Genomic DNA, 25,330 nt, shown 5'->3' with positions numbered 1-25,330 from the left:
CAAAAGGTGTAACATCAAGAATACAAAACTGCAATATCTAACATCACTATTTTCTTCAATATTTTCCTTTCTTACATGTTTCTCAAACATCAAAATGCTTTAAAATAGCTGCTTGACTAAATTCCCCCCAAAACACTACATAATCTTAGAGTAATTAATCTTCTCATATATTAAAAAAGTTAACTACTCAAAACAATAGGTACCAAATTGATTTTGTCATTATATTTAGATGAGCATTTCTTCAGGGAAACGGTCCAACATCTTAGAAGGAGACAGGAGAGAGTTTTGTAAAACATGTGCAGCAGAGATTGTTATGCTAAGTAGTTTTTTGGTAGGAAAGATAAGTAAATAAGAGCATGAAAATCTGTGTAATTTGCAAGTGAATAAATTAAGGATGCCCAAGGGCAGATTATTAGTATATTTTTTTGAAAGTTTCCTAAGATTATTAATAATAAATAAGCTGTTTTGTGCATCTGAGCCCTAAAAGCCTTCAACTGCTTACTGCTTCCAATGTGTATTACGAACGTTCCACCAATAACCAGAGCAGCAGTAAAGACCACAGAAATGGAAGAACAGATTACTACAAACGCCAATAGTAGAAAAGGATGCCTCAAGCATAAAAATTCTTGGATGTATGTACATCACTGGTCTCCAGGAAAGATGCTGCACTGGGAATAGAAGCAAGTTCAAACATCTGCTATAAGCATGTAAGAACAGGTTCCTTCACAGATTTCCTTTTCTAATATAACTCTATTCCTTTTATATTTGTAATAACAATATTTTTAGATTAAAGAGATGCATTAGATAAGATTAACATGAATACTGAGGACTAACACTCTTTGCATCAGAATTGATTTATGGTGCAATTTGCTTATAATGCTCTTCCCATGAGACATGAAAAAACACTAGGAAATGTGGCATTAGAGAGGGGTGCATTAATTCCCCAAGCTGTGAGACACAAGTTAAGGCTCTGCAAGAGGTGGACTATAAAGATGTCCTATACTTGACTGCACAGACCTTTGTGGACCTTCTTTCTCAGGACTTTGTTTCATGCTGTTGTAGTTCAACGTGCAGTTTTGATTCTGTTCTGCACTATACTGCACCACTAGCCTTCTCATGATCTTTATTAAAAACAAACAAACAAACAAATAAAAATAACACTGTTTTTTAATATATATATATATATATAGAGAGAGAGAGAGAGAGAATTTATTCTCTCTCTTACTGTGTGGCAATAGTGAAATATTTGGAATTGGCTTTGTCCAAATCCCACCATAGCTATCTTTGTCACTGTTACTCTTCAAATTGCTCAAAGTACTCTCTTTGACTTTGGAACTCATCTTCATGACTTCATTCTTATGTGCATTACCAGTCTCAAAGCTTTTTGCAACTAAATAGATTTGAATATTTGTTTTAGTCACAACGAAGCATAATTCCAAGTGTCCTCCCCAGTTATGCAGCCTTTATTATCTTTTACTGCATAAGCATACTGAGGCCTGTAAAGCCACTTTCTCACCATTTAAATGCTGAGTGAAAAGTGCTGTTGTTGCAAGATTCTGAGACAGTGACAATAGTTGTCTACAAGTGACAATAAAAACAACCCAGAAACTAAGCTACACACACAGTCATTTTGAGTATCTAGCTGATTATGTTTCTAACTACAGCATTCTTTCCTGCGCAGCCTCCAACATACTTTTTCCTTCTGCTTATTGTGTTTTATATGCTTTATATGCTTTCTTGCGGTAAAAACAGTATCATCTGTGAAGTGTCAAAATACTGGTGACATTATAAAATAATAAAAAATAACAGAAAATAACCCTCTAATAATAGAACTGAAGATCCTAGAACACTAAGGCTGTGCAATGCTTTGTACTGCAGTTCCATCTTTAACCAAGATGCATTATATTTTACATGACTTGCTACGTTACTGCTGATCCAAACAGGTCTTTACAAAGAGGCCTAAAAGCATAATTTTAGGGGTCATCTTACTTGCCATGAAACAAAAAACAATTTTGAAATACAACCAATCAACAAATAAATCCTGGATATAGTTTCAAATGACTCTGCCTTTAAACTTTTCCCTTTGGAGGTGATAACTGAAAAAAATGACGAGATAAAGAAGACTCAGAAATAAAAGGTAAAACAAAATCAGAGAAACAAACAAACAAAAATCTGTTCACAACCTGAAATGAGAACAATTTTGAATATAACATATTTCTTCCATAAATGTTTGTGTTGGCCATGGGCCTACGGGCCCCATATGCAGATTTCATGTCCTCCAAATTTAGTTTATGAATCAGGAGTACGAAGCACAATTTTTTCCTATAGCACAAGCAAAATGAACATCTGTTCACTTTTTGCCACGTAGGTTTATATCTGTGTGGGTGGGTGTGAACAGAGCTCTTGATGTGTAATATTCTTCCCATCTGCACACCAGGTGGCACTGCATAGTTAATCAGAAGATAATAACAGGCATGAGGAGATTACTTACTTTTTGGGGAAGAGACAGTAAATCAATCTCACAGATTTTTGTTGTTGTTATTTTTATTTTTATTAAAAACAAGGTACATCAATGCTTGGACTTTTTTTTTTTTTTTTTTTTTTTTTTTGCGGGGTGAGAGGGGGGTGAGAGAGGGCTGGGAGGGTAATTTCATTCCAATCAATGAAATAATATAATTAGATTATTGTTTGAATGCTATGTTAATTAACTATGAATGACTGCAATTATCACAAAGGTTCTTTCCACGGGGGATTTCTTTTTTTTTTTTTTTTTTCCCTCCAATGTATAGTCTTAATCCTTTGCAAGAAGGACATACTCTTTATTATACATCCAAGCAACAGTCTCTGCTTGGATTTCCTCCGTACGTTCATATAAACTATAATTCTGCAGTATTTAAAAGAACCTCTGAATGCCCTAACACAATAAAACAAATTCTACAGCAATTTAAAATCACAAGATGGAGGAAGAAACAAGAAAGCCTCATTACTAGCTGCATTTTGCATTATAATGAGAAATTAATTTGAAAGTTAGGAAGGTCCATAAGCTTACAGACAGCTGAAGTACTTAAGTAATTTCTGGGAATGATGGCTTACAATTTTTTTTTCAGTGTTTTACCAAATTAAAATATATATATATATTTGAAGACATATTTCTACATGATCTTTATGAAAAGAGAACATATATGTTATAGAAAACCCCTAAATTACGACAAAATGAGACAGAATACATATACAGGTTTGTGTAAAAGTCTGTAGAGAATACATTTACGGTAATAGTCTTTCTATATATTTGTTTGAATGTCACATCAGACATTCTTAAGCACTTTATTTAGGTCATTCACTGTCATTCAATTAAATAGGTGCATAAAAATTGGTTTGTATTTTCTCTTTCAAAAAGGTTTTACAAAATGCTTTGTGTAGTCTTTAAGGACAGAACCACAGAACCCTGTTTTGCAAGGAATGTAGCTAAGCTTCAAGAAGTAATAAAAGCCCAGCATTTCCGCATTTGCTCTGATAGCAAAGTAAGGTACATACACATGGATTTTTTTTTGTAAAAATCTTAAAATATTTAACCCTGGAAATCAATCAAGAGACACAGTAACACAAAGTGATCGGGCCACCCTATTCTCCGTAAGATACCCGTAATATACCCTTTGCTGCCTTACTTTTCTGTCATCGAGGACAATGTGCTCTCTCCTCAAGTTCCTCACCTCATCATTGGTTTACCCTGACTTTAAGTGCACAACTTTGCTCTTGCCCTCAGTCTCTACACAGTGCTGTAATCTCATTTGAGATTTTTTTTAAAAAAGCAAAATTTTCTGATTTGTCCATTCAATCAAAAATTCTTCAGAAAAGATTTCTTATTAAAACCTGAGCTGATTCAAGGTAGAGTAGGTTGAATGTAAACAATCAAATCTGGAAAAGAAAATACCTGTTTTTTATGAGTAGTTTTGAAAACTTTCCACATTCAATTGGTATACTTAATTCCTATTCATCAGTGCTTATGAGTAACAAAATAAAACCAAAAGACTTCTAACTGGAAGATGAAATGAGTATTAAAATTACAATTTTAAGGACTCTATTCTACATCTCTAATTCTTAATTAGCATTTTTAATTGCTCATTGAAGTAACACTCAAAGTTTAGAAATTGCACACAACTAAATGAAAATGAAAAGAAAGAATCAAACAACAGAGACTCCTAGAATCTATTTTACAGATTGTTCCTCTTTAGTTTTTGCTGCTTTTTTGTCTTGTGAAAATATATTGTGTGCTATTATCATAATTTTTGATGAAAAAAAAAAATTGAGATTCATAGGCCATCCTTTAATGTAATATAATTAATAACCTTTTAATGTTAGCTGTAACCTGAGATCAGGACTGCTAGAGAAAACCAGAAGAATCTGTACTCTCTCCTTAGGTCCTATGTACTCTCCTTATGTTCTATATGAAACAAGATAATGTCTGCTGTGAGATGTTGCTAAAATATGTCTTTGTAGAGCAGAAACTGAGAGGACATGAGAGCGTATGACAGACAGAGAAGAGGCAATTAATATACTGAACTTTGAGAAATCAACATTTAGCATTATTCAGTACAGCACTAAGAACTAGTTGTATGAAACACTTCAGATAAACTGTTTAGATAAGGAAAAAAAAAAAAAACAGGAAAAAAAGAAAGAACTTTTCATAGTTCTTTCCTTCAATATCAGAAGGAAAGTACTATGAAAAGTTAAATAAGGCAACAGATAATCCTGTAACTGTGATATTTACTACCATTTCTGTTCTCAGTGTTGGCTTCCACTGTGCCATTGCTAAGTCTTGATCTCCTTCATTACCATTAACCAGGTAACTATGAAAGCTTTTCCACACAGCTAGTCATCTGTCCTTGTAAACCCAAACTCCATATTAGTCTCTATCACGTTATACATGAAACCACAGCCTAAAAAATTTAAAATGGTGCAAAATAAAATAGTGCAGAGGTAAAGTGTGTAACTTAAACTAAGACAACGGAAGGTTGGTGGCATACCCTGGCCATCTGTTCATCTTCAGATCTAGTACAATGTGTTTTTCTGAGTTTCAAATAGTGACCAGACTTACTGGCTGCAGTGTGTCATTCACCTTAAGATAAACACCATCTCAATGCCTCAATAACCGAAGACATGGAACTAAGCATCATTTTTTATTACTACTTATTTCTACTTTTTTTTTTTTTTAGAGAAAGGCTGATTATGTATCATTTTGAAAATTTGGGAATTCTTTGCCCTTCAGGTCTGAAGAAGAGCAAATACATCGACTACATCACACTTTTAATACCTTTCCAAACAGCATTCATTAACAGCAGAAAGAAATAAGCATTTCGTAGGAACATATGCTACAAAGTTTTAAACCAGAAAAGTAAGTCAGGTGGCTGATATTCCACTAAAAATAAACAAATATTTTCTTCTTTTTTCTTTTTCACTAACTTTCTTGGATTTTGATGCTCACAACATAACTAGAGTTCTGGAGAGATGTTGTCTTTTTTTTTTTTTTTTTCCTGCCAGTACAGAAACATAAGTATAGCTAGTAAAACTTAAGCTATTACTTCTGCTCCAACAGAAATTCTTTGCTATTCATTTCTCCTCAATATGGTCATTTGCCTCAGTCACCTCTGCTGCATGCTTTACTTTCCACAGATCCAGCTGAGGAATGCACTTCCCTTATCTCATGCAACATTCCCTCAGAATGATAGCTTTTTCCTGATATCTAACTGTGTTAATACAGCTTTCCAAGTTCTCTTTGAGTCTCTATGTGCCCTCATATAGCTCTATATTTACAAGTCTTCAATAATCATCTGGACTATTGCACAATCCTGACTGATAAATTCAAAAATCATGTTAATATGAAAAAATCCTTTCAAAATATATTACTTCCTTTTCCCATCTGGGACTTCATCTTCTTTTATACTTCCATTCATTTTTTTGCTCCACCGCTACTATGGAAAACCATAAACTACCGTATTTATTTTCCATCAAGGTATGCATTCATTCAGAAACAAATTTCCAACTAACTTAAAAACAAACAAACAAAAAAACACTTCTATTTTATGTAAGTAGTATTCTTTAATTATGTTACTTCCAAGATTCAGCATAATGTCCACAGTAGCAATTTGCTAAATATATGTTTGTTCAGTAGACAAAGAGCAAATAAGGAAATACAGCATGGACTCATTATGGAAAAACAGGTGTTACTGAGAGTTTATAAATGCTCTATTCCATTAATACATCTGAAATTCGAAATCTGTAACTCCTTCGTTTGTCCTCCATCTTTCACTACCAGTATGCAAGGCCATGTTACTGACAAGTGCCCTACAGAATTCTGTGAAAAAGAGATGACAGGCAGACATGGGGGTACAAAGAAGGACCAACCTCATCACGAATGCAAGGTAGCTACCAGTAAAAAAAAAAAAAAAAACTTTGTAGGAACACATAATCCTTCATTAGCATTTATGACCTCTGTTTCCTAATGCATTCAGTGAACACATGGTTTACAGGAGAATTATGCTTCAGATAAATTCTCTTGTTTACGAAAGCTCTGGCTCTGTCCCTTTGCCTAGTGTTTGTATGGTAAGGCAGAATGTTGTCCATATGAAATATTTTTGATTAGAAATGTATATTAGGATAGTTTTATTAGGGTCAGAAAATAAACCCACATATACAATACAAACAGTCCAATCCTACGTGCAAAGTGCTCAGTGGTCTTTTTTGCTAACCTTTAACTGAAGATTTACTTCAGATGTCTGAGTCAGAAATACGGGGATATCAGGCTGATATTCCTAAAATGACTGATATTTATTTCCTAAATGCTAGACTGAGAAAACAAATGTTTATTTATGTATCAATCCCTAATTGGTGAGATTCCAGAAAGCAGTTTAAAAGACAGATTAAAACAATAAAGAAGATAAGCTGGTCCACTGCCTTGCATACAATTGCATCAAAATATGATACAACAGAAATTCCTCCACATAGGTCTTCAACAATGTGAGAATTTAAGATTATATAAATCATGATGGTCTGTACTATAATCACATGATGACAGAATAGACCAGCAAAGCTTATTATACTGCATACCCAGATGGTAAACAACAGTTGTCGCTGTACTAAGAATTACATCTCTGTAATCAATAATAGGAAGGAGGAACAGTTGGACAACTTGTTTCCTATTATGTTCACTTAGGCAACGTCTAGATCAATAAAGAACATTAAGCCTCATACCAACTGTGGACGATGCCTGCTCAACATGCCTATCATATGGTAGCGATGGGTCCAGCTGTACTTCAAAATACTTGTGAATGGATAACAATTCTAATCAAACATTAAAAAGAAGTAATAATCCAAATAGCAGGCAGGTGCAGGACTTTAGCGTATGAGAGAATACAGACCTATGATGCCAGTTTTAGTATAACTCAAAGTCAGGTTATTTTATTAACCCATCCAATAATTGCATTTCACTACAACTTATCTGGAAGATGCTACATATTTTATATAGAAGAAACAAAAAGCAATCAAGCATGGTATCACTGACTTGCATGCATACAGACTCAGTAATTATATGGGTAGAGTAAGTTGTTCACAGAAATTGAAAACTGAACCTGATGTCACACTTCAGCCAATATGGCAATTAATTACAAATAATTTTTCAGTTCATCTATTTTTGAACTATTTAAATAAATAAAGAAGCAAGCTATTCAGCTACTTTCTTGTCTTAAAAAATCAATCATATACATACACAAATTGTAACAAATGGCTGTTTCAATAGCTGTATTAAAGCCCTAGCTTTGTCTTCCTATTTTTAAAGAAAAAAATCACCACATTCCATATTTTCTTAATGCTTCAGATTGAAGCTGTCTCACATCATGTTATTAACACAGATACAAGTCCCAGTTTATTCTTAGACAGTCATTCAATTTCAAGATGACAAAACACATGAGGAATGAACTATTCTTACCTATTCCAATAAAAACTGCTTTATAGCCATCTTCTTTCAAGGTATGAAGTGTCATTTCATCCATTGCAAGGCCTTTACGAAAAATTACCTGAAATAATTAAAGATTAATTGCTTTTAATTTGGTAATGTGAAAATCATTATTATTGTGTCCTCCATCCTGACACCTTGTAGGGCCTTCCAGCGAACAAGTAAAGCAAATTGCTCTTTTTTATTTTTTTTTGTCCTCAGGCCACACTTAAAAGACCATGTTGGCCCTGATTTAAGCAAGTGGCCCAAACTAGATCTGGGTAAAAAAATACTTTCAGATCATCTTCACAGCCACCATAGTCTAGCTTGGTTTCTATTGTGAGCTAAAGGAGTTAATGAAACAAGCTAAACAAAACCCATCTATGGAACACAATACTGAGGAAAAGCTGAAAATGGCAGTTTAATACTGTGAGTAAATCACTGTATTCGGTACTGACTACAAAGGATAATATTCCCAAGTGAAAATCAGAATTTAAGAAACATGATGTGGAAGCAAGAACCTAGTTTATAAAATGTGTGTGCTAAGCAGAACATTCACCCCACACAGCAACTGAAAAAAACAAGCCATTTAGGGTATTGCAGAAACATCCGTGAAAGTATGAGGCTCTTACAAAGAGATAAAGGAAATAAAAGACAACACTACCCTGTGTTAACAGGGGTTCTGAAAGAAAACCAAGTGATGTTTTCCTGCATAGTATCAGGCATTTGGCCGTTCTGCAGAATGCAACATCAGTCCCAAAGGAAGGATGGTGTTTTTGTGCTTCACCCTCAAAACTCACAGACTGAATTTTGCACTGAAGCCACTAGCTAGAACAACTTTAGGCCAAAAAACACTTAGTAAAGCCAATGGTGGTTTTGTGGATTCAGAAACCCTACCTGCAAAAACTGGGACAGAAATAGCAGCAAGTCTGAAGAACATTCTCTGTACCCTACTTACTCGTAATGAAGCAGACCATTCTGCACAGCAAACTAACAAAGATTTTCGAAATTAAAAATGTCATCCATTTTGATGTCAACTTGCAATTGTTTAATTCTAATTTAGACAAACAACAATACCAGTGTAGTATTATTGAAAAAAAAAAAGTCCCAGTAAGAAAAATGCATATATAATCTATAATGTTACAGTGCAACTAATACTTCCAGAAACAAAAGGTGAAAAATGTATATACAGTAACGTTCCACCAGCAATCCGGCTTTGAGCAGCCACAGCACAGGTTGACCAACTACAGCTGTTCTAAGAACGAAGGGGAGGAGCATTTCCTATGTGTTCAGCAAACCAGCTACAGTAGTGTTCTGTACAGATGTCATCCAATTGAAGATGCACACACCTTTTGCTCATTTCTGCAAACCCCAAGGCTTTTGAGTACATAAAGTGCGTATGATTCCTCTTCTGATATTTTTTACTTCTGGACACAGGCACATGTGTTTTTATCTCCCAGTTTTAGACTTTCTGAACTTGCATGTTTTCCGCCAATTTGTGTTAGAACACTTGTGCATTCACTTCACAAAACGCCAGGCTCGATTGTGTAAGCACTACGCTTTGTGAACTTCACAGCCTAGTCTTCATGTCATTGCATACCTTGTTTGCTGTCAAATCTATCTATATTCCATTTACTACACTTTTGAAAATGTACTTTTCCCTCAGCTGAAAAAAAGCAGATGTAAAATATAGCATACAATACCTAAAACACAGGCTTTTTTTTTTTTGTTTTGTTTTTCCTTTGGTAGATTTTGTATGATTTCTGTTAGAATTGCAAAAGCCACATACAGTTGTAATCCTTTCAAGAAAACAGACTACAAGCTCACTGGCAACAGAATGCATTCCATAAATTGTCATTACACATTTTTTTTTCATCCTATTGTGTACATATGTTATGAAAACCTAATGAAGGAATTTAAATGGCAATACTATTTTATGTGGGGATTCATAATAATCCCAGGGCCTAGCTCTGTAATCCTTATTCACCTGACTAATTCTTACTAATTTCAGTAGAATTACTTGAATAAACAGCGGTACTGAACACGTAGACAATACAGCACTTTCCAACACAGATTTGAAATGCTTTAAGTAAACAACAGAAAATATTTTCAGATTATAGAGGTATAAAGCTAAAGGACTTAGTTAACCAGCTTGCCAAAGGGTCAATTACAAACCAATGGCAGAGCTTGGAAGCAAATTTACATTGAGATTCTCTGCTGCACTTCAAAACAACAAAGGACTTGCAGGTCAAGATGACATGGTGGCTCTCCTTCTGGAGATGTGGTTGTAACTGCACACCTGGGGGAACTGAGTTTTGCAGAGGGTTCCCAAGAGTCTACGCCCAGCAATTTTTCTAAAATAGGCTCACTGCTCTATTTTTAGTTGCATCCCTAGCAGCACATTCATTCCATCAGTCTTTAAAGATAGTGTAATCCTTTAAGAGTGAAAAAATGGGCCTGGCATATAGACCTGGCCTTACATTTAACCTGGACAAGATGAGGTTCTAACTTGGGTCTCGTGACAATAGTATACTGCTTTTATGGTATGAATCAACATGTAAGATTCCTGCAAGATTTTCTTGCTTGACTGACTACTTTAGTAACATGCTAAAATTGTTATTACCCCTACAACTACTCAAAAATTTAATCCAGTGATGCATTCTACATTTATAACATCTAAAATGTGCAGCAGTTGCAAATACTATCTGAAGTTTCAGCTCAGTCCCTAACTTAACAATAAAGCAACATTCCCATTATCTATAAACAACACACGTTTAACAGAATAATGCATAACTACTGCTTTCCAAGTAGTTGAATGACTGCTATTGTTTATAACAGATGATCATGTTAACACTTTATTAATTTTATGCATTTTATTATAAAATTAACTCAGATGCAAGACCATTATAAAACAATAAGAAAAAACTCAAGGAGAGGGAACAGAAGACAAGGGGGAAGTATCAAATATGAATGTCTTTAGTAGTGCCAGACTTGCATGAAAAAAAACTCGATTAAAAAAATCAAATCATTCCAATAGCTACATTGAACCCCTAAAGCAATTTAGGAATTTGTTTCTTACAGACAATTAATCACATGCAGGCATGCCAGATGAAAACTATTGATTGCCCTTTTCCAAACTAGTGGCATTCAGACAGGAGACAGACAAATGCCCTGAGCAAGAGGAAGCATCTTCCTGCTTCTGTCTAGTGTAGCTTTTAATTGTTCTTTACTAATGTGCATGACATTTTGCTGTTAATCTTTGGCACTGTTCTTGTTCTTTTTTTCTTTGAGCTATACATAGGCAGGATATATTTTTCATTACCTTCACTCCAAGATCCTTCATAAGCTCAGCTTCAAAATTCACTACATCATATGGCAATCTGAACTGAGGGATTTCGGACGTACTGAAACACATAAATAAATACAAAAAGGAAAAAAAATGTAAAACACTTCCAGCTATTAGAAAGAAAATATTTTAGTTGTTGAAAATTAAATGCTTATAACATATCTTTCTTAATTCTGATGTATTTGAATGGAAATGTACTGAAGCTTGATGGTGAGCTTTTTAAAATTGTTAGAATGACAAACTGAATTATTCGCAGAATACTAAAAATACAGGCCAGGAGGCAGTACCTTGAAGCCAATCCTGCCCACACTTGTAGGTAATCCTTTAACAGATGTTAAGCTTTGATCCAAAAGAGCTTCAGCTCCATTCTTTTTGTTCACTAGAAACATTTAACGCTAACATGTAAACAAACTTATGACATCCATTATTTAAGAAAAGGTCTCATGGCTACTAAAGTAAGGTGATCTTCTAGAAGTCATTCATTAAGTTATCCAATAAGAATCAAATTTGCCCTAAATAAAACAAAGTGATGCATATGCTATTTTGAGCAATGGTATTTAAAACTGTACTCTCTTCCATTTCTACTTCATAAAAAATTTATGATCTTTCAGGATGTACAAAGTCAGTAATTTTCTATCAGCTCTTAGATTCATGACTGCTTTTTTGCCTTAAACTGCTATTATTAGTTGGCATTTTACCTCTTTGGTAAGATTAGGAATGACATCTTCAAGTTTCCAGCACCATGGGTCTTCTGTAAAGGATAACTCCAGTGCCAGCACAGAATCTAAGTTTATATATACTATGTTTATATAATCTAAGTTTATATATACTATATTCAGGAGGATCTGGATAGGCTGCACCGATGGGCTGAGGTCAACTGCATGAAGTTCAACAAGGCCAAGTGCTGGGTCCTGCACCTGGGGTGCAATAACCCCAAGCAGAGCTACAGGCTGGGAGAGGAATGGTTGGAGAGCTGCCAGGCAGAGAAGGACCTGGGAGTGATGGTGGATAGTCGGCTGAATATGAGCCAGCAGTGTGCTCAGGTGGCCAAGAAGGCCAACAGCATCCTGGCTTGTATCAGGAACAGCGTGACCAGCAGGGCTAGGGAGGTGATCGTCCCCCTGTACTCAGCTCTGGTGAGGCCGCACCTCGAGTACTGTGTTCAGTTTTGGGCCCCTCACTACAAGAAGGACATCGAGGTGCTTGAGTGGGTCCAGAGAAGGGCGACGAAGCTGGTGAGGGGCCTGGAGAACAAGTCCTACGAGGAGCGGCTGAGGGAGCTGGGCTTGTTCAGCCTGGAGAAGAGGAGGCTCAGGGGCGACCTTATCGCTCTCTATAGGTACCTCAAGGGAGGCTGTAGCGAGGTGGGGGTTGGCCTGTTCTCCCACGTGCCTGGTGACAGGACGAGGGGGAATGGGCTTAAGTTGCGCCAGGGGAGTTTTAGGTTAGACGTTAGGAAGAACTGCTTTACTGAAAGGGTTGTTAGGCATTGGAACAGGCTGCCCAGGGAAGTGGTGGAGTCACCATCCCTGGAAGTCTTCAAAAGACGTTTAGATGTAGAGCTTAGGGATATGGTTTAGTGGGGACTGCTAGCGTTAGGTCAGAGGTTGGACTCGATGATCTTGAGGTCTCTTCCAACCTAGAAATTCTGTGATCTGTGACGTGGTATAGATCTTTATCTCCCAAGAAATGACATCTACATGTGCCAGTTCAAAATCTCTCTTGTAAAGCACATTACAGGTAAACACAGTGAATTCCTATTTTAGATACCTTTATTCAATGAAGATAAAAAGACCAAACATGTAGAAAAGTGAAAGTTTCTCCCCAGATATTTCTAAGCTTCAGTTTAAACTATTGTCAAATTAATAGATCTAAAATTTCCATAACAAAGCAATAACCCAAGAGATTGATCTTAGTTTTATTTTACATCTTGCTAGTGACCACCCCATCTTTAGCATTCAACTAAAGCCAGAAGAAGGATTATTTATTTTTTTTTGGTAAATTGCACCAACCTTAATAATATTGATAAGAAAATGTTGTTCCTCCTTGTAGTTTCTAATACAGACCATCTTGCACCTTTTCTGACCAGTGTGCAATGAAAAATGTTCTAAATATCAGAAATAATGAATGTGTCATGACAATGCAACTTTCATAGGTCATGCTGAGTAAACAGGTGTCTGAGACAGAAAATAATGTACGATCCCACAACAGAGATTCAATTTAAAAAATAATTAAAAAAAAAAAAAAACTGAAAGGTGTACTTTATCAAGCCATCTATGTATTTGTTGAAGACCTGTCATTTCTCTAACTCTTGGAAGAAGCCAAAACAGCACTACCAGTGTTATGTCACTGTCACAACTTGTAGATGCATTTTTCCTCTTACTAAAAATTTATTTACAGTTTTGTGGTATGGAATATACATTCATATATGTTCATATAAACATAAATATATGTGCATATGCAAATATAAACAGTTATGTGCAGACACATGCATGTACATTTATCACACAAATAACTGTTTTATGAAAGTCAACTTGTACATCAGTAATTCTGCTATGATTTCTTTCAGCAGATGAAGACAGTCTTTGATGCAGGTCGAGATGCAGGAGAGAAGGAAACACATCTGAGGTGCAGGTGGGTAAAAAAGTATCTTGAGTGGGAACATAGTTGCATGAATTCATCTCTTCCACAAATCTGATCTAAGTTAGAGGAGCTTGGACAGGTGCCTAGTGTTTCTTGGGGATCACGAATTACTTTTGCTCAAGGGACATATCTCTGGCCTAGTAAGAGCAATATTTAGGAATGCTGAAAGCCAGTAGCATAGCTAAGAGGATGAGCAGTGAAGTTTGTTCACTGTGTCTAAGCAAGAGCATGATCTGCTCACGTCTACTCTATTATAAAGCATTAGTTTTACACAACTGTTAAATGTAAGAAAATTTGCCTGTGAATGTGAAAAACATGTCCAGACAACCAGAGTTATGCTAGGCTTAAATATCTCACCACTGAAATTGCAATCATTAAACAACTTTCTATTATCTAAATATTATTAAAATCAGCTATGTCCTAATACGTATGACTGTACATCCTAGTTAAAAACACTTGAAAAGGCAGAACAAGTTTAAAAAGACCTAAGCGCTGCCCTTCCAAACAGCTGACTCCAAATACAAAATTAATTTGCTCTTGTTAGCCATTTGCAACAGTTTATGAAGCTTTGAAAACACACCCATCAATAACCTAAGCTTGTTAAAAGATGTACTGCAAAGATATACAACTGCAATAATGGATGATTGCTGCCACAGGACAGACTCCCTTCTGTTCCAAAATTAAAATAAGGACGAAAGGAACTGATGCCCTTAAACCAGATGTGAAACTTTCTACAATGAATGAAAGTAAAAATTGACCGTGAAAGTTATGTATTCTCAAAAGTAAGAAAGATGTGGTGACATGAACTGCTTGACCATTATGGATATTCAAACAAACAAAACTTAATGTGTTTATTTTTTTTTTCAATAGAATAAAAAACTGACTAACATTAGTTTTAAATTCAAATTAAAACGTGAAGATGCAGCTTAAGATCACATTCCTTCAAACATGCAGGCAGCATTATAAATTGTAAGCAACTGCTAAAAGTACTGTATTGCATTGCTGAATCCTACAAGAGTCTAACCTGTGACCAAGTTTCATTATTTACTACTACTTTTCAGCAATGAAATGGATTTTAAATCTATGTATTTATGAAAAGATTACACGCTACTCTACAGATGAACAGGTTTTTCATACAGTGAGATTTCAAAGCTTTATAGCAACTAGTTCAAGTAAAAGGGCTTCACATAGTTAAATGCCTATGTATTAACAACTTGATAATTACACAGAATACTTTTGAACCTCACTGGGAAAAATGCAAGTAATCAGTTCAACTTCTTCAGCATTGATTCTCTATCTTCCAGAGCTCTGAATAAGTATTTGACATTATGACATTATGGATCAAATTCATTAGCAGTGTCAACTCTATTGATTTCAGTGAAGCTGCAGTGAGAGAAATGTGAGTGCATCACCCGTTTTTCTCTCTATTACTTTTCACTTCTTATTTTGTAAGCACTTTAGTGTGGCTTAATCCTTAACAAGTAGAATTTAATTTTGATTTTGAATTGGCTGGTATACATTCATCAGTTTCTGAAACACTTTACCTTTTATTTAGGAATTCCAACCAGCTTATAAGATGACCTCAGCAGTTGTTACGGTAGGAAATATTCATCTTCTAGTATAGAGAACACAATACTGAACCTGAAGCATGCAAATATCACCCAAAAGCTTGCCATACTGGCAAACTGCAAAGGCACTTTTCTCTGTTTTCTTTATAATTTGTTGAAAGTTGAGAATTGCAGGGGGTTGATTTCACTCTTACAGTATGGTTTATTAAAGCTACAAGTCCAGGCAGACATAATGGATTTATTCATTGTCACCTTCATTTCCATAAAGTTGTTCATAAAACATTCTAAATTTAAAATTCCCCATGACATTAGTATACGTTTAAAGAATTTTAAACATATAGTATTTAGGCTTGACATCAGGAGGGGGTTCTTCACAGAGAGGGTGGTTGCACACTGGAACAGGCTCCCCAGGGAAGTGGTCACTGCACCGAGCCTGTCTGAATTTAAGAAGAGATTGGACTGTGCACTTAGGCACATGGTCTGAACTTTTGGGTAGACCTGTGCGGTGTCAAGAGTTGGACTTGATGTTCCTTAAGGGTCCCTTCCAACTCAGGATATTCTATGATTCTAGGATTCTAGGAGTATTTATATATATATATATATATATATATATATATATACACACACACAGACATATATATATATATGAATATATATATATATAAATCTATAGAGAGAGAGTGGGGCCAAACTTTTCTCAGCAGTGGCGGCCAGTGATAGGACAAGGGGTAATGGGTATAAATGGAACCACAGGAGGTGGTTCATCACCGTATGAAGAGCTTCTTTATGGTTGAGGTGACAGAGCACTAGAACAGGTTGCCCAGAGAGGTTGTAGAGTCTCCTTCTTTGGAGATATTAAAAAATCTGTCTGGATGCGATCATGCCCTAGGTGACTCTAGATCTCATTGTGCAGGGCTACAGGTATGTGTATATATATATATATATATATATATATATATATATATATATATATATATATATATATATATATATATTATTTATTTATTTTTACCTTAAGCCACCGATGTACTCCTGCTTTTCAAATATGGTGATGTTTGTATAGCCCAATCGAGCCAAAAAAGAAGCACAGCTTAAACTTGCAGGTCCTGCACCAAGAAGAGCTATCTTCACATGATAGGCTTCAGGCATATCTTCTAGAGGAGGCAAGGAAGGGTTTCTGATCTGAGGAATATTCATAGCTTTGAACACCTGAAAAAGAATACATTCAATAGGTTACATACTTCACGTTCCCTCTTAAAATTTTGAGTAATGTGGTGGAAGTTTCCACTAGTACTGTCACATATCCTTGACGTATTATTGAAGAATGCTTCACAACTTTATAGGGATTCTCAACTGATACGATACGTACATTTGTGAGGGATGTTGTAGGTACAGGATTTTGTCCTCCTGAGGTTGTTTGTCTTAAAAAGGTCTGAAATCAGATCTTTCACCACTATAAACCTTATCACGTAGATGGAACCAGACTAACAGCAACAACAAGATGGTAATACAAAGTAGGCAAAATGGTAAAGACCTCTAAAACACCAAAAATTTCTTTCCAAACACGGTTCAGATTACTCTTATTACTAGGAGAATATTTGTGTGAATAATGCAAAGGATTGCAAAGCTAGTGAAAGGGCTCTGTTTCTTGCAGAGATAGCCTGTGTGATCCCATATAAGTCACTTAAGGTTTGACTTTTTAGAGGCAAAAGGTAACCAGCCTTAGGTGGTTTTAAACTCTTATTAGGAATTGTCTTGTCTTCAGTGTTATATTTTAAAGCTAATCCCCTCCTTTAGATATGTCCTCTTAGACAATTCTTACATGATTTATTTCATGTTGGTTGATCATCTCTTCCAGGTATTCTCCACTTTTCAACTGGGTATCCAAAGTTGTAGGCATACCTGAAAGTTAGACTGTTCTCTCTATGCCTCAGTTCTTCAACTGTAAAACAGAGATCTGCTCCATCCAATCTTGACTATTAAAACTACTTTGGGACAGTCCCTGACCGCTATGATGTATTTATACATAAACAGGCACAATGGGCTTGTTGCAACGCCATGCACTTTATTTCAGATCTGCGCTAAATCTTTTTTTTTTTTTTTTTTAACACAGGCATAAGGCAGAGTTATTCTACATTCCCTGAGCTTGATTTCATTGTTCTATGAATGTACCTACATCATAGGGGAAGAAATTGTGCCTCTATCTTGTAAAAACTTTAAAAAATGAAAGAACAGACTCACAGCCCTTATAGGCTACTAAAGATTAGAAGCATGGAAGAGAACAGTTATATCTTCATTTTATTTTAGGCATTAGTGGAAGAACATTTATCCAAGGGAGTATATATCTTTATAACAGAAGCACAAAATCATACTGAAAGGATACAAGTATTTATTGCATTGGGATTCTCAGTCATATCACAAACACCAGGGCTGCCACTGAATACTACCTGCTACTGAATACTATCTGTAAAGACTGAATTTTTTCCCACCTGTTTCAATGCAGGACTGCATTCCACAAGTACTAACTAGCCTGCTAAAATACAGACACTGTGATTTGTCATAATAAATATGATACTTAAGCTATTGAACGTTTACCAAGTTTTTACTCTCCTTAGAACTTTAGAACCAGGTTTTCCGAGTTAAACTTTGGCAGTTCTACTCACGAATAGAGATTTTCATTTATGTTTTGAATCAATGTTCATTTTCTTCATGTGCACTTGAGCACTCAAGCTAGATAAACGAATGATTAGTTCCTTCCCCCCCTAAAATTTCTGTGTCAAATTCCACCAGTCTTTGTAAATTGACATAGCATTTTAACAAACTGCAAGAAGCAAGAGACAGATAATTGTTTTAAAAAAAGAATCATTTAAACCTGACAATTCATACAATATGAGAAGGTTTAATGTGGTTATTAATGGATTTCACAGGTTGAAAAGCTTATATTGTTCTGTGAAACTAGACTGTGATAACCAAAATGCAATAGGATATTTTTAAAACGTCTGCTTTGTTACATTCACATAGAAATGTCTTGAATGATACCAAATTTCCATTAAAATCTCATGCAGTTGTTTTAGAAAGCTACTCAGTAATGAAAATTGCATAACTTGCATATTTAATGTTTGCATTGAATACTGTGAATATGCACATGCTTAATAAATTTATTTTGTTGTTAACATAATTATTTTTATATTTGTTATTGAATAGACATACCCATTAACTAATTTTATACTGAAACCCAGCTTTACTGTAGTGCAGTGTTAAGCTTCAGGAACCAAGCACTCATGCAGGAAATGCTACTAGTTCAGGCTGAATGGTCAGCTTTAATTCTGCCCATTTGCAAATAGGGTGAAACTGCCTTTATGCAGCACAGCCAGCTTGTGTGGCAATATCTTACCATCTGGATTTCAGTGGCAGTTTTGCATATTAAGGCTGGCAGGGTAACTGTGTGAAAATAGCAAACTGCTTCAATGCATTTCAAAAGATTTTCACTCACTTCATGGTGAATTTTCACTACTCTGTAATTCACCTAATTAAATATCACTAAATTCTTCTGTACAAATCTTTTGGTGTACAAAGATGACTGCCTTGGTACTAAGTGTTTAATGTCACATTACATGCAACTGACCTCTCCAATTTTTCCTCTCATTAGACTGTGATCAGGATGCCAAGTAAAGTTTAACACTATTGTCTTGCTCATTCATCTTCCTCTAAAAAATATTAATTTGGTTTTGTTTGGATGGAGTTTTTCTTTTGCTTTGCAATGCTTTGTAACCAAGACCCATTAAGAAAAATCTGACCAAATAATAAATTTCAAAGCTCAGCATCTCAGTGGGAATTTCCAGACATTATTCCCATTATTCCCTTATTCCCTTTCCTTCTGGTTCTCTCACACAAACAAAATAGATTAGTAATAGACATTAACTGCACATTTATTCTTTAACTTTTTATCTAATCATGGCTAAATATCATTACTTCACCACCCATGACCTATTCAAACTAAACCCACATAGATTCAATCCACTTTTAATGTTTCATGTCCATTATGGTCCATAGAAAGGATATCCCAATTTACAAAAAATAAAAGTCTCCACCACCAATTTATTAGAAAGTGGAATTGAAGAGTGCAAGTACTGAGTTGTAGAATAAATCCTTTTCTACTTCTGCCAGCATTAGATACCAGTTCTAAACGTTTTCACATATCTTCCCCTGTAACACTGTCAATGACCAGGCTGGACTCAGCATTTATTACACATACTCAGCTTCAAACCAAGAGCAGTTTCTTCTGCCAATAAACTCACACAAGATAATGGAGGTTTTGTCCTCAGGTGTGATACAATTTGGCCTATCAGAAACAGCTTATCTATTCTGCTAAAGTTCCAACAATGGGAATGACTTCATAAGTATCTTAGTATCCTACACTTAATATATTTTAATTCACATATTTATAATGTATTATATTTCCCCTATTTCCATTACTTTCCTATGTAAAGGCATGAGCCCAATTGCTCAGTGTTCTCTCCAGTGCAAAATTTGGGGGTTTCTCTTCTCCCTTATAAATCGAACATCTTTTCCCTGCAGTGTTTGTTTTTTGCTCCAAAATATTCAGTAAATTCAACATAAAAACATAATTCCAGTCACTGAATGCAAAGAAAAAAAAAGTCTGTATTAAGATTCTACAATATTACCAAACTAACTGTTTTGATTGCTCAGCATCTGATTCGAGTTGAATTTTCCTGGAAAGTTTCAACCAAATCATTGGTTGAAATTTTGATGTTTTTCAAATATACAGACAGGGAAAAGCGTATTGTTCTGCTCATGTAATAAAATTCTGGTTCTTTTCTTCACTACACAACTCAAGTATTAGCAAGCTTTGATGAAAAGATGACATTTGGCAGCGTGTGGCAGGTGACTCAGAAATACTTTTTGGCAGCCTGATGAAAATCATTTTATGGCATAGTGAGCATGATTTAAAAGCATGTAAAAAACAATCCACATTATTACAGCATGTTAGAACTGTTATTCTGAATTGATATAAATATTTTTATAACAATTAGAATAAATGTAAAGTAACTCACTTTTGTCACTTTGGAATTTTCTGATCAATATATTTAAGAGACACATACTGTAGATATCCTTCTCCACCTCTTCGCAGGACTCACATACGGTCAGACAATTTTACTCTAATTCACCTTTATTTAAAATTATCATTGGACTATGACACAGAATTTGATAAACAATTCAGTAACTAGATTGAAATTTTAATCTCTGTTAAAATGTAAAACAAACAAAACAATTACAACAACCAAACCTTTGCCTAATCCTATAAATGCAAGTTTGGTAGTTTCTAGGACACACAGAGAACAACACATTTCTAAAGTAAAAAGTGAGTATATTTAATCACTCATTTTCAACACAAAAAGGTTGAAATAAAATAAAAAATAAAAATAAATAAATAAATAAATAAGAGCAAATGGAATGAGTATTTGGAGAATTTCATTTTCTAGCAGCAAGTTTTGACTTCATTATTAAATTGTTTAGGTTCTCAAGGTGTAGTGTCTATTTCCATGCTTAGAAGGTTAAATAAATGGTTATTAGTAAGATTATCTTTAGATATCTTCCACCAAAATAATGAGGTATCAAGCAGCTACTGATACAGCTGTTAGCATCTAGTTAATATTTATTTTAGGGTGAGACATATTAGTATATTCTGAATTATCAGATTTTGCTAGTGCACAGAAAGAAAAATATGGACAATGACATCAGTAATGTTTAGGAATTGATGGTGTTAATTTCAGACTATCCCACTGGATATGTGTAGGCTGGTATATATTCATACGGGGCAGTTGAATATTTAAAGGAGAAAATAATATTCTGCATAGGTTTTAACAAAAATGAAGCAAATTGTGTGTGTAGTAATCATCTGGAAGCTGTCAAATTGTATAGTCACACAATTTCATATAATTGCAATGGATAGCACAGGAGGTACAGAAAGTAGTTTTTTTTTCCTATAAGTATGAACTAGTTATAGAAACCAGTTGATCCTCCACAAGTAAGTTACACTCGCAATGCTGCAAATTTTTAGGCAAGTAGCTGAGTGTTGGCAAAAGTAGGGCCTAAAGCACCTCATTAAGGACTTTTCAAACTTATGTAACAACTACACGTTCATATTATCCAGGTCTCAAGAAAGCCCATGGATATAGGACGTTACAGAGCCTATACCTCAAAGCTCATGAGTCCCACCACTAATAAGGGCATAATATACAGATGATTTTAAGGCATTGGAATGAAACATCTAAAGCGTTCTGTAGAAAACATTATATAACTTGCCGAAACATCAGCAAGTCTTTCATCATTAGCCTAAGAAGTTAAAAATTCTCAGATTCATCCCTGGAACTATCACGAAGGCAACACCATCACCTTCAAACTAGCCTAAAATTTTATAATGCATAATTAGAGATTTTAACATGACTTAAAAGAAGAAATAACCTGAAGATGTATTAAAGTAAAAGCTAATGCCAGAAAGTAGTCGTTTTGTTTGTTTGTTTCTGTTTGTTCTGCTGCCTCAGCTCCCCAGAGTAATGCTCCTTGGCTGATGCAGCACACCAACTGGTGCAGGTGCTGGGGTGGGGCCTGGTGGCCATGTCAGAGCCCCACAACACCGTGGGCACACCATGGCTGGCAGTCCAGAGCTGGCCAGCTGCAGGAACAGTGGCTCCATGGGAACCACCACCTTCACCCACTTAAATTAAGACTGATCAAAATTGTCAATGCACAACTACAAGACGGACCCTAAGCCTGCTGTGGCAGCACACCCCACCACGGCCTTCCCTCCAGGCAGTCTCTGCCACCTCAGCTCTGGTGGGTCGCGGAGAAGGGAGGGCCCACCTCTTAGCCCAGCTGCTCTGCTGACATGTCCCTAGATTAACAGCAAATAAGCTCATAAAACACATCCTTTATGTGAAAAAGAGTATCAAGTTCCCTTTTCCAAGTGCTTTCCACTGCAACAAAAGCCAGAACAGATATCCAAAGGGAAAGAAATGACCAGAACTGTAGCTGGCCTGAGAGTCACAGTGCCAAACAATCTAGTATTTAATTCTAGTATGCAGAGATTAAAATAATATATTTTCTATTTAGCTTGTGCTGCTCCTTTCAGAATGATTAACTAGAAACACAGGAGACCCTTTAGATTTGGTAATATCTACCCAGAAAAGCAAGATTTTGAGGGCTTCCTAGTAATACTGCAACTGAATGCAATAGATCATGCTTCCTTTCCTACTGCAAGCTTACAAACTTGTACTCAAGTAACCAGTAATTTTAGTTTATTTTATGGGACTGACAGTCATATAGCTCATGCCTGTATGTATTGTCACTGCAATCTCAGTATATTTTCACTGAACTTGTGTTCCAAAACCAGAAACGCTTCCTGGTTCTAAAGTACTTGGGCAAAGGAGACAGATAAAGACATTAATATAATTTTGACCTGTGCAGCAGCAGGTGTAACCTGCGCTTGACACTCATCATTTATAATAGTGAGCTTTAACTCCATGTTATTCTCTAGATGCAACAGTTACCGTGGTAACTGCATCCCAGTATACACATTCTACATCACAAATACAAATGCTGGTTTTTTTTGTTTTGTTTTGTTTTTATTCTCCATTTGAACATTTAATTGTCAAAATCCACATTTCGCATTTATTCAGACTAGATTACAATTTACTTTGAAAATTAGGTTAACAGTTACAAAGCTATATGGAAGGACAGAAGGAAAAGACAGGAGGTGTGAGGTGCCATTTTTTTGTTCTACTGTATGCAAGACAAATATTTTACAATTAGGGAGTTTTATCTGCAGTATGAACAGATGATCAGTCATTGTTCAGAAGCACAAAAGGGCATACGTCATACCCATATATTTTCCATTTTAAACCCACATTCCTGCTTTACTGCAATTTTATCTTTTATCTCAGCTAGCAGTTGTGCCTTTTTATTATTGCTCTCTCTCGTAATGCAGAAAGTGTATGATCCTCAGACTAATTCCAAGTAAAAAAAAAAATAATCTAAAATTGGCATTATGCACAATGGAGTTTTCAGTAAATAAGCCCCTGTGGGACAAACTATTACACAGTGCATGAGAATTACCATGCAGCTCTCATTAACAGTGCCACATGTTGCACACCTAAACCACACAATTTGCTAAGTTACTCTTATAGGTTAAGCAGTGAACATGCTTTGTTCACACTATATGGGCCAAGCCCTGTATTAGCAATAGTAACACATGATTTTCTTCAGTATTTCAATCTATATTTTTATATTAATTGTTATTCGGAAACACTCATACTATTGGGTTCCTTCAATTATACATACATATATATACATAGTAAAAATTTACTGAATGAAAGGTAAAAAATATTAATTAGAAAAGTGACTGTCTACTATTGCTAATTATGTGTACTACAAAACATTCAAATTCTTTTTAAAATGGCAGTAATTCTAAAGGTTGTTAATATCTGCACTTTCAGCAAACATTTTAGAATACCATAAAAATAGCGAGGAGAATAAAATTTACCATAAAGTTATTTGTGTTAGAGTGCTAAATAGAACCGTATAGTAATTTTATTTTGTTAGAACTGTTGCCACTAATATATCACTTTAAACAAACTTGGAGCATTATGAGAAAAGCCATCCTGAGCTATTCATCCTTTCTGCAGTTTTCATATCAATCATTGTGCTAGCACTGAGCTTTTTAATAGATTTCTAAAGATTTTTGAAGAAAAATGGCAGATATTTAGTATTATCTATCAAGCCATAATTCCTCTCTATTAATCATAGCATTAGGGCTAAAAGGAGACACAAATCAAGTTTTAACACATATCACTTGCATTTGGTTCCTCGACAGTAATATTTCACTATTATATTTATCATCTACTTGACAACTGTTTAATCTTTTTCTTCTTTTAATAAGTCTTCTGCCTTGCAACAAATATTAATTTTTTACATATATGGAATAAAAGCCATTAAAAGAAGAGATGATAAAATCACCTCTTGACTGATTTAAAAACAAAAAAACAAGCAAAAAACCTTAATATATAGGTAGAACAAACACAGTTCAGTGTCTGCAGCCTCATTCCTGCAAATGAGAGCTTTGGTTCAAACTGCACTGATCCATACTTTTGTATGTTCAAACCTCTAGCAAACTGAAGCGGACAGCTACTTAAATGATAGGTGATAGAGAACGTTCAGCAGCAGCTAACAAAAAAAAAAAAAGTTTAACAGGTGCTCCAGAAGCTTTTAACGTCTCCTGGTGAGAAGAAAGATGTACAAACAGATAGAGAGACCTGCAGCAGGTAGCAATATTTGCTCATCGAATCACGGCCCACAGCCACTGAGAAGGGGGTGTGAAGTCTACAAATGACAGCAGAGGAAAAAATTGGCCTTACAGACATATCATCTGTTACTTCCAGATTGATTCGCATTTCTATTTTGGTCTGTCCTACAAAGACATTTTCTCAGGCTTTGTAAAGGTGACTGGAATTTCATCATATGCTTGTAAATATGATCAGCCAAATGGCTCAAGATACAGAAAAGGGACACGCTCAAGATACACAAAACGGACTTATTAGTCATGGACTGTATATGTCATCTTCACCCATGTATATGCCTTTTTTTTTTTTTTTTTTTTTTACATAGTCACTTGTACAAACTTCCTCACTTGTAGAGACCAAAACATACTTCAGACAGATCAGAAGAGGTGCCAGATGAAGCCATATACTTAGTACAACTTCTAAATGC

General features: G+C 35.3%; 1 protein-coding gene across 1 annotated transcript in view; it reads right to left on the bottom strand.

Annotated features, from left to right (window-relative positions):
* The window catches only part of DPYD (dihydropyrimidine dehydrogenase), a 340,058-nt gene that overhangs the window by 214,943 nt on the left and 99,785 nt on the right, over positions 1 to 25,330 (bottom strand). The window contains exons 6-8 of the mRNA XM_084290947.1: positions 16,557 to 16,753; positions 11,310 to 11,391; positions 7,982 to 8,069 (exon numbers count right to left, since the gene is read on the bottom strand). Coding sequence (XP_084147073.1) covers positions 7,982 to 8,069; positions 11,310 to 11,391; positions 16,557 to 16,753 — 367 coding nt within the window. The remainder of the gene's footprint in view (positions 1 to 7,981; positions 8,070 to 11,309; positions 11,392 to 16,556; positions 16,754 to 25,330) is intronic.

Source organism: Netta rufina (assembly GCF_964035555.1).
Source record: "Netta rufina genome assembly, chromosome: 8".
Taxonomy (NCBI): domain Eukaryota; kingdom Metazoa; phylum Chordata; class Aves; order Anseriformes; family Anatidae; genus Netta; species Netta rufina.
Note: the sequence above shows the minus strand (reverse complement) of the source record. Positions and strands in the feature narration are given on the sequence as shown.